The 10,980-nt window shown below is 38.1% G+C and overlaps 1 protein-coding gene across 2 annotated transcripts in view; it reads right to left on the bottom strand.

Moving 5' to 3' along the window:
- acvr1 (activin A receptor type I) overlaps positions 1 to 10,142 on the bottom strand; it is a 33,582-nt gene extending 23,440 nt beyond the window's left edge. The window contains exons 1-2 of one of the 2 annotated variants that reach the window (XM_015378550.1): positions 9,806 to 10,142; positions 7,083 to 7,139 (exon numbers count right to left, since the gene is read on the bottom strand). In XM_015378550.1, coding sequence (XP_015234036.1) covers positions 7,083 to 7,139; positions 9,806 to 9,903 — 155 coding nt within the window. In that variant the 5' untranslated portion in view covers positions 9,904 to 10,142. The remainder of the gene's footprint in view (positions 1 to 7,082; positions 7,140 to 9,805) is intronic. The other variant, XM_015378551.1, reaches the window with a different exon arrangement.
- Between the last annotated feature and the right edge of the window lie 838 nt (positions 10,143 to 10,980).

The following is a 10,980-nucleotide window of genomic DNA, read 5'->3' on the forward strand; positions in this document are numbered from 1 at the left end:
TGTTTTTTTCTCTCTGCATGTTTCACCATAGCCTTTGTTTGTGTGAAATAAACAAAAAAAACTTTGAAGGTTTCCCTTCTCTTAAAAAGTCAATTGTTGTCACCATAGCAATCAAACATTCAAGTTCTCACACACCATCCATATCTGAAAACAGCCAATTCAGAGCCAAACATACAAATTTGCATCAAGGTGCAGCACTTACACACATTTAGCTCCGTCAGAAACCAGTGAGATAGCAGCCAAGAATAAACTAGCTTTGGCTGTCACGTCCTGCCTGGCAGAGACAAGTAAAAACTATGATGGGCCGCACCACACTGATAATCGCTAGGCAAACAGCTTGCAATAATACAATGAATGCATATACACACCGCTGTGTGCAACAGTGCAGATGGATCTGGTCCTGACATCCTGCCGCCAATCAAGCCTTTATTGTTGCCACTGTTTCCTGTCTTTCAAGAATAAAGACTTCTAAGAGATCAGGCCAGCTGTAAAGGTCCTCCACTCCTGTTTTCACATGTGCTCTGAAATCCTGAACTTTTATGGGCATTATCCCAAGAAGCAGGACATGGGAAAATACAACATAAAAAAAATGGCTTTTAACTTTGTTTACCAAAATAAGATTTGATGCACATCATCCAGATGGCATCAAAAATGAGCAAACCAATCATATCCTCCATTGTCCCTTTTCTTTGCAGGTATAATAGGTTCCACAAAAGCTCTATTGAAAAGTCATCCGATAATCAGAATTGCCTGGTGATTCATCTTCCCTGAAAGCCAGTAGAAAATTTGTAAATCCAAAATTCTGCACAGGGGGGAGTAAAGTCACCTGAAAACCACAGCCTTCAGTGTGGAACTTGTTACAGAGCAAATAGTTAAGCCTAATTCGTACCTTTTTTGACTACTCTACTGCTCACCAATGCTTTATACTCAAATGCATTGAAGATGTTAGAACTTCTGTTTTTCCTTCACCTTTCTTGAGCTCACACATCGAAACTCTTAGGTTTTGGTAATCCTAGCCATGCTAATCTTGTATAAGCTGCAAAAAACAGTTTAAAATGTTAAGTCCATTCTCATTTGAATGCAAAAAAAACTGGTATCAACAGGTCAAAACTTTCCAAGGCTGCTAAAATGTAATATTCTGTCCCTGAAAATCAGAAACCATCCATTTATCCATCTTCTTATGTCAAGTAAAAGTGCAAACAAAACTGAGCGTTAAAAAAGCATCAGGTTGAACATTGATCTGAGTTATAAAACACTGGTACAATGCTGATTTTATTATGTTTAGATAAACCATATTGAAGCTAGTGAAAGTTAATGATGTGCCTATATTCATCAAATGTTATCAATTATCAAGTCTTTTTATCATAAAGACTTGTTTAAACTGTCTTTATGATAAAAAGACAAACAAATTCCCAATCTAACAGTGGTGAAGGGTAATTCTGGGATCCACATTCATTTAGCATCTTTTTATAATAGTTGTAATCCTCACATTTTCCTGGATGCAAACCCTTCTTTCATTTCATTTCATCCAACTCAAAAAATCTAAATGAAATGAGTTTCTTTATGAATCCAAGTATACATTTTTTTTTCTGTTTTCTTGTGAGCTCAACATCGTGCATGTTGATGCACTGAAACTGTGCATCAAACAAAATGTATATCATATTATAAAAAATAAAAAAAAAATCTGTTTGTTCTTAACATACAGAACAGACTGGAGATACTCTAGTACACGCCTCCAACAGCTGGAGCTCATACCCCCATGATGGACTGACGTGAACATATACCCTTATGATGTACAGAATGGAAGATTTTTTTGCAGAATGTGGACAACATGCCCCGACTAAACAAGAGACGGCCCTAGCCAGGCAATGAGATCATAAAGATACAGAAACTAAAGCCATAACTTTCTTCCCTAACAGCAGAGCGATAAGACGAGAGCACTGAAGCGAGTACAGAGCTTATAAAATGTGTATTGCAGACTGTCTCCAGTGCAGTCTGCCGTTTGCTGTGGAGAGCAGAGGAGCCACGAGCACTGCAAATCTATGCGGGTGTGCATCTGTGCAGACAGCAGCGTCTTGCCTCCCCTCTTCCTGTCTCCACTGCTCCTCATCCACATTTGAACACAGAATAGGAGGAAATCAATAAGTCTGTGCGAGGGCCACTAGATGAAAAAAAAAAAACAGAAGAAAGAGGGCACTCCTAAACACCAAGCATTGGAACAAGACTGGAAATCCGGCAGATACAAAGGCAGTCCCTTTAATCCCATTCTCTACCCCCACTAGCATCCTAGCGCCTGCTGCGACAGCACAGCCCACGAGTCCCAGACAAGCTTCTCCTCATCGTGATCAGTTAGGGGCTCCATAAGGCTGATGATTATTAAAAGGCTCAATTTTTTATTTTTTTTTTGGACTAAAAATAACACTGCAGACAGAGGGCCCCTTTGTAAAAAGCTGGACACAAGAAGCAAACGAAACCCACATGCTGTGTGCTCCTCCGCAGTCTGCTGCCTCATCTGATGCCAGGTCTGTTGCTAGTAAAAGTTTCTCATAAGTCAGCACAAGCGCACCAGAAACAGGACAAAAAAGTGAAGCAAGGGCGCTATTCTACACTGCAGGGCAAACCCTGCTCCCTATTTCCCTCCACCTGCGTAAATACACATACATATTCTACCACACACACTTAGAGCCCTCCCTCACCCCCGTTTCCCCTCAGACTTAGAGCCACCTACATTGAAGAGTGATTGTCCACAGAGTCGTGCTCAGAATTGAAGCAGTCTATCTTGGTCTCATAACTGCAGCTCCCTGGTTAATGACAGACTTTGTAACTCGATTCCACACACATACGGATACACCCCCCAGTCCTAAAACCCATCTAGAAGAGGTTTGCAGGGCTTTAGAGCTGCTCTCTGGCCGCACTTGCATATTGTTCCAGTCACCGCTGACAGACGAATGATTGGGTACAGAGAAGTGATTGTGTTCTGAAATCTGGACACCCTCTGACAAAAAAATCTATTAGTCTTCACACCCAATTTCTGTCCCAAATCCTCAATGAAAATGATACACTATGGAGTAAATCAGTTTCCATCCAATCAAAATGAGAATTTTAAGTGAACTTTTAAAAGTTCAGGAAAAAAAAGGAAATGCTAAAATGTGGCGATTCCATTTGTGTGAAAGGAATTAAGCGTTGTTCCTTTATAACAATAATGATGTTGCTTGCAGCCATGTTTTTGAAGTGAGAATAAAAACTTTTCTAGCATATTTGAGGGGGTTTATTTTCTAATTTTGAAGGTTCCATCAAGATTTTCTGATTCAATTTTTCTAAATAAGAATTTAAAATAATGATGGAAATGCAGCTGGATTTGCTTGCTTTAACTGTGAGCGTTTGCCAGGCCAGTGAATCAAAAACAGGGAGCGAGGATGTGACCTATGGACAATAAAGAGAAGAACAAGACAAGATCAAGAAGAAGCACAAAGTAAGAGCTCCAATGCAAAGACAAAACCATCTGTTTATATCTTATGTGACTACGTGGAGGAGTGAAGAGGTGCGGGGGCACAACTACATTTAAATGTCAAGGTAGTACCGGTAACAAAAACCCCAATGGAATAACTTTTCTCGATTCTGCTTTCAAATTTTTTCTAGAACAATGCAGCTCTGAAGCAATGCAACCCCAAAACTATACGTTGAAAGAGGGAATTTTCTCCCTTTTACCAATCATCTCATTATTGATCATGGTGCACTGCAGATTTAATGAGTGATTTTATTAATCTAACACTGAACCGCAGAAAGTGCATATAAACATGAAGATTGGCTGCAGATATTTAGGATAGTTCTAGAGTTTAGGCAACAGAAGAGTGGCGCTTCACAGGGATCTTTAACATAGCAAGAGAAGTCGGAAATGTATCCCCTAATCACATGCACATAGCAGACCGCTTACTACAGGGGCATTCAGGCCTCGCTCCCTTCATGTACTGTACATTCGTCCATCACACGCAGAGATGATTTCTAGAATCTGAACTGCTGAGGCGACGTCTTTGATCCCACAGCAAAGGACTCGTGAGGCCAGACGTTTGAGCTCGTGGTGACAGCTAGCACCATTTTGTTGACAATTTAAGAGGTCGTGTGATGTCTGCTACCTTAAATGTCACGCTGATTTTTTTTTTTCCATCTTGCAGCATACTCTCCTATATCAAGTATTACATATATCCAAAAAACAAAAGTTCAAAACTTTGACTGATACTTTGACAGCGGGGTCTGATATTCTTCAGTTATTACTCGTAGAATAGTTCCATTTTTTTTTTTCCTACTGTCAATTCAACACATTTTTCTTTGTCTACATATAATAGTTTGTCTTAATAACTACTTATTTCCAGTAATTTTCCCTTGAATCATCAGGAGAGCCTCAAGTCACAGAGTGAAACATTAATGATGGAGGAAAATCCGTCGGGGTAATACCGGCATGACAGCTGTAATCTCTAGATAAATATCAGTCAGATTAGTTGAGGGTTTAAGTCTGGCAAAAACTCTTGAAAGTATGTCAGCCCACTCATGCAGATCACTCCAGTATAGTGAACCCACTAAGGCTTTAAACTTCAGCATAACTAGGGGAGAATCTTTTATAGTATGAACAACACTAACGTCACAAAAAACCTGTTACACATTAACTTTAAAGTTATTTTTTTTTATCATAACTCTTTCACCAGCTGAGTCTAGAAACTGGTAAAAGTGAGAAAAGTCAATTTTTTCAGCTGGCACTATTTGCTTTTACACTGAGGATTTTCTTAGACTGGGGCAAACCGCATCAGGCAGTTGCAACAGGTTTTTTCGGGGGTGGGGACGGGAGGGGGGTTATTACGCTGATGGAAAACAAACAAAAACACAAAGAGCAGAGTCTGAATCAAGGCTTCTGTTGCAAACTTGGTGTTTAAATCTTGTACTCCTCCAACCCCCACTGCTTATTCCACTCAAATCTGCTGCTGCTGCTACACCGGGACAGACAAGCATGTATTCATGCTGCAAGAGATCCACTCCATGGTCCAGGTAAATAGCAGTTGTAACTGCTCCATAGTACAGTTCCAGGCTCTTTGATTGGGTTTTTCATCAATGTGATCAGCTTAAGAAACCCAACTCTGGCATGATTAAAAACAAATCAAGGGTTGGATGTGAAAGCAGCCGATAAATCATACGCCACTTGGATAAAAAGGCTGCACATGCATGCAGGAGAGGCATCATACACAACACCTGTTTGACTGGAATGCAACACAGTAGACCTGTGGTTTTTCAAAGTTAGCCCTCAGGGGCTGCCGTCCCGCATGTCTCAGATGTTTCCCTCGTTCAAAAATCCTGAATATGGGGAATGGGTCATTAGCAGGCTCCTGCAGAACTGGATCTAATACTCAGGAATGAAACCACTGGATCTGTAATGTGCAAGACATGACCTTAAAAGCCGGGAGTTGGACCCGCCAACTGTAGACACATAAATCACGGTAATCAAAGCTTTATCAAAAAACGCATTTAGGTTGGAAAAAATGAGCACTGCTTTGCTCAGATTGAGGTAAAGAAAATCCGTTTAAAAGTTGATTTAGTTCACTGATGCTCCAAGAAAACCCCGAAATGAATCAGACCAAGAGGTGTGGTGACAGATTCACACTTCTTAAGTTAAAGAGGAGATTTTATACCAAACGTGCATCATAAAGATCATAAAGAATCTTTACCAGCATCATAAAAAATTGCATATATTGTTATATTTTTGTAAGGACATGTGGTTTGGTTGTTTGACTCTATTATATTAACAACAGGCAGAAGGCAAAAGGGATTTCTTTGGTTTGAATTTGCTAAGGATGAGGCTCGGGAGTTCAATCAACAGAAAATGGTGGAATACAAAAGGAAAATGATGGATATTATTAATCTTGACCCTGTGTAATCATCAGACTAAGAATCACCTACTTCTACAGGGAGAAATCCTCTTTTCAAAAATCTATGTCCTTAAATGCAACATAGTTTCTGCTGGAAAGAAGCCTTAGGGTTTCAGAAAATGAGGTATCTATCCTATCTTTTGATAAAATAATGCTATGGGTAACCCTTGGAGACTCTTTGGAATGATTTTGAACAACTTCATCCGTTGCCCTACGAATGTCATTTATGATTTAATTTATTAAACATTAGAGCACATTTTATTGAACCAAACCCCATTTTTATAATTTATTTATTTTTAGAAAATGTGGGCTGAATATTGAGGTGGTCCTTGGTTTTAGTTGTAGAAATATAATGAGCTTTTTTCTTTGGTGTTAAAAAAAAACATTAAATTGTCAAAAAATAAACAGCATGTAGGGTTTTAATATTCATATTTTTTATTAGCTAGGTAGTAAATTATATGTGGGCTATAAAGAAACTTTCTTTATGATACATATTGTTTTTAAATGAAAGTAATACACGGAAGTGCTTGTACTTAAAAGGGCAGGATGTGGGTATTGAACAGGGGTACCAAAACACCTATTGGCTATTTTTTGGGTTATGAGACTCATTTATCCTATTGGTTATAGTTACTATAATACATTTCTCTTCAAGATAAGACTTTTAATTACCATAAATAAACATAATTTGAACTAACGATGCTTAAAAACTCCAAAAAATGAGCAAATGTTCAGAATTTGTTTTTTACTTTTTCCTTCCTTTCTCCCACTGGGTCATTACCAGTTTTTTTTATTATCTTTAATAGTGTATTCTTTTAAGGGTGTTTTTTTTTTTTTTTTAAGTGTGGGTTGTGATTGCTGTAGAGTGCAGTCACAGCAATACATTTTGGTTTTTTTTTTATAGTTAATTTTATTGTTATTGCAATAATATCACAAAATATAATGATAAGATTTTAAGTCAATATCGCCCAGCCCCATTTTAGGAAAAATTTTTGAGTTTACGTTTAAAAGAGATAGCATAACGCAAGGCAACGCTACAGAAGATATCCAGTTTGGATATTTTTTCCCAAAATAAGAATAAACAGACATTTAAAAAAAAAAAAACAAGGGCATTGGGGGGCATCCTATCTGATTCATTTAAGTGAAAATATAAATAAAAGGTCACAAAGAGACCTTGACTCTGAAGCACTCTGGGCGATCTGACGTCTTCTGATCCGCTCGCCGTCTGCCCTACAGAGAAGAAGTCTGATGTCAGTGACTGGTCAGCTATGGGGTTACATTCTCCAGACCACACAAACGCATGACCGCCAAGCACCACCTCATACTGGCAGCTGTTACCATGATAAATGACCTGAATGGTGATCCCCTGAACCCTGCTAAAGATTCTTCAATCACTTCCCTGACTCGTCCAAGTTCAGGGCTTTCACCTGCTGCTAATCTGTGGACTTTATTCTAATAATTTATACAGAATTAAATTAATTGCTGCTGATTATCCATAAAAACTGTCTGATTGTAATATGGAAACATTCACCATTTACTTTATAAAGGTACAAAATGCCAGTAATGCAATGGACCCCTGTGACTCTTTATTGCTCAGATCCACCAAGATGTTGGAAACATTCCTGTGAGATATTGTCGCAAACTGACATCACAGCTTCAGATTTAGCTGCATCACGTCCATGACATAAACATTTGCTCTAGCACATCCCAGAAGCGCTCCATTAAAATGAGTTCTTCGAGATTATTTTCATGAAACCAGTTTAAAACAGTTTGGGTTTATTTACCCGATGCATTACCCTGCTGTTAATAGCCATCAGATGATGAGAGAACAGTGGATTTAGAGGGATGACCATGGTCAGAAACAATACTCAGGATGTGGCTTTTAGACAACTGGTGGCTTAAAACTGGTCAAAATGGGCTGAGTATATATCCCTCACATGTTAGACAACAATCAGCAGGCTTAAACGTTGATGCAAGGAAGACTAGAACCATGCTTTCATGTTCACACCAAATTCTAACCATATCATCTTACTGTCTAAGGAAGACACAGGCCTAACAACATATTTCAACAAAATACTGAAAATTTAGACTTAACTGCCGCTCATCGTGACAACAAAGCCGATACTAATTAACCTACATTTTCGGTGCCACTATCAAAATGTCCTCTAAATTGTTGAGGTTCTCATATCTTGGGCATTAAACGCACCACAAGTCCAGAACTTAGGCCCAATTAATTCACAATAAGAATTTATCATGTACAAAACTTAAAATACACCAATGTAAACTAACATTGCATCCAACAAGTGATCTGTACAAGTGGGGAGTGGCGGCCTAGTTATTAAGGCATAGAGCTTGGAATCCTGAAGTTCTGAGTTCGAGCCCCACTCCCACAGACTGCCACTCTGGGTCCCTGAACAAGACCCTTAACCCCACACTGCTCCCCTGGCGCTGCACAATGGCAGCCCACTGCTCTCCAAGGGGATGGGTTAAATGCAGAGGGAGATTTCTCCAATGTGAGATCAATAAAGTTTAACTATTATTATCAATTATATTATCTGTAAGAAACAGCTCTGGTTGCAATCAACATCAATATCGGATTATTTCAGCATCCAAAGTCTCAGCTCCTTTCATGGTGATAGAAACATTCTGCTTCTGTTTGAAGTTTTTGTAACTCATTGGTTATTACTTAGGCTGGTTGTTCTTATATTAATTGTTTTTGACCTTTTTTCTCTGTTCAACAAGCCCTTTTCTACATTCTACAGTACAAAACAAGTAATAAAAGTATGTATGATTGGCGCTTATATCGCATCAGGTCAATATCGTATCGGTTAATGCTCATATCGAAAATTTTAAAAACTTATATCATGGCACCGATGTTGTGAGGTTTTGGTCTTAACAGGGATTTTTAGAACCATTTCCTGTTAACCTCAGATATGGTTTCTGAAATACAAAAAAACACGGCTTTTTTTAAAATGCCTAATAAAGTAGAAAGTAATTGAAAGTTTGATGAGCCCATTTTGTGGCATCTCTCCCTCTAGATTAAACTGCAAATCACACAGCAAAAAATACAATTAAATGTAAAAATCAGATTTTCTTGTAAAGCTCCTAAACAATGAACTATAAAGAGAAACAGAAAGTCGAGGAACACTTAAAAGAAATGCATTACCATTCACACATCTATAGGACAATTATCTGCCTAGTGTTTTTAGCCAGTTTTAACACCCTAATAATGAAGCTTACACCTTCTCACTAACAAGCATGCAGCCCCTGTGTGCATCAAAAATACATTTCCTGTTTCAGTGATTATTACAAAAAGCACGTTTATAAATCATCTACTTTATAATACTGCACGAAAAACAAACAAATAATCCAGCTTGGATGATATTAGAGGATTTTCTTGCTGGATATGTTGTTTCAGAGCCTGCTCTGATTCGAGCTGCGCCACCCTCCTGCAGGACACAGATTGTGATGCTAATAGCGCTCAACATGCAATGATGGGACGCACGATCAAACATCAACGACCCTCAGCGCTATGTAGTTTGCATGAAAATAAAGAAAAAACTTCCAACAAAGTCTCATCCAGCTGCCGAACAGGAGCGAGGATCTGAGCGCAGCTGCAAAAAGCAAACAGGGATTTCTATTCTTTGAGCCACAGGCGAGTTTATCAGTGAGTAACATCAGCCTGAGGCGTTCAAAAATGATCCAACACGCGAGTGTGGATCAGCTGTGCGTTCACCTATAAAAAGATACAAAATAAAAACTGAGAGCTTTCATTTTGTGGTTCAAAAAAGGGAGGGGGGCTTCACAAAAAAACAAAAAAAGAAGAAGTCTTCGTGAAACCTCTGACAGCAAACAAGCTAAACTTTTCATTTTCTAAAGGATATAGTTCAACTTACCCTCCGGTTGTTTTCCCAAAGTGCTCTGAAATGAGGCTACGGTAACCGTTGGAACTATTCTGCCATTTCCCGAGGATCCACCGACAGAAAAAAACCATTTGTTTTCCAAAGTCTGGAAAGCAGTCTTCATGACGCCAACATTATCACCATCCGGTTCGGTCAGTGGGTTCAATTTAAAGAACTCGTTAGGCGCTGCTTCTTTTAAAAGAACTCAATAGAAGATACATTTTAGGACCAGGTGGTTCATCACAGACGGTCGGAGCGACCCGGCGGGGCTTGGAGAGATTCTACTCTATCGGCGGCGTTTCAAGGCAAAATGCCAGGATTGGCGGAGGAAGTTACCTTGCGGGGAATTACTACTGTCTGGAAAAAATGACGTCAAGTGAGAGTTGTGATGCATGTGCTTCCGGTTGGGCTTTTCAAAATAAAATCCTGTTTTGTTTCCACTACATTCTTTTTTCTTTTTAAATCAGTTTGGCAAAATAAAAATAAAAAATGTCATTAAACCTTAGCAACGGACGTTTTAACTTTTAGACCATATATATATTTTACTTTATTTCATGAAGTAACAAAAAAAAAACTATAAAAAAATATATATCTTGTGTGTTTGAATAGAATAGAATAGAATAGAATAGAATAGAATAGAATAGAATAGAATAGAATAGAATAGAATAGAATAGAAAAAAATAGAAAATCCCTTTATTGTCCAACAATGAGGAAATTCTGGTCTTACAGCAGCAAAATATTATAGAAAAAAAGGTCACACAAATGTGTACCTTAGAAGATTGCATGAAAAATAACGCATTAGTGAAGAGTTAAAAAACAAACAAATACAATACTGTAATAAATAACAGCTTTGGACATTTTTACAGTAATGGATATTTGAAAATAGCATCAATTTCAGAGATGTGTGAAATGACAGAAGCATGTTATTTAACTGACAAAGATAAAAACTGTGCAAAAATCAGCAAGAATATACTGATGTAGTTTTGAGCATTAAAGAGTTCTAAGTACAAACGTTTTAGTTCAAACGCTGTTTTATGGACAGCATTTGTTGAAATTTAGGAGGCTCTTGTTTAAGTTTAATAATAAAAATGACATATATAATTTTTATTTTTATTTTGTATTTTCTAATCATACCCTGTGGCAGCTGACATTGAAGGGCAACAAAATTT

The sequence above is a fragment of the Cyprinodon variegatus genome, unplaced genomic scaffold, assembly GCF_000732505.1.
Source record: "Cyprinodon variegatus isolate N-32 unplaced genomic scaffold, C_variegatus-1.0 Scaffold174, whole genome shotgun sequence".
Taxonomy (NCBI): Eukaryota; Metazoa; Chordata; class Actinopteri; order Cyprinodontiformes; family Cyprinodontidae; genus Cyprinodon; species Cyprinodon variegatus.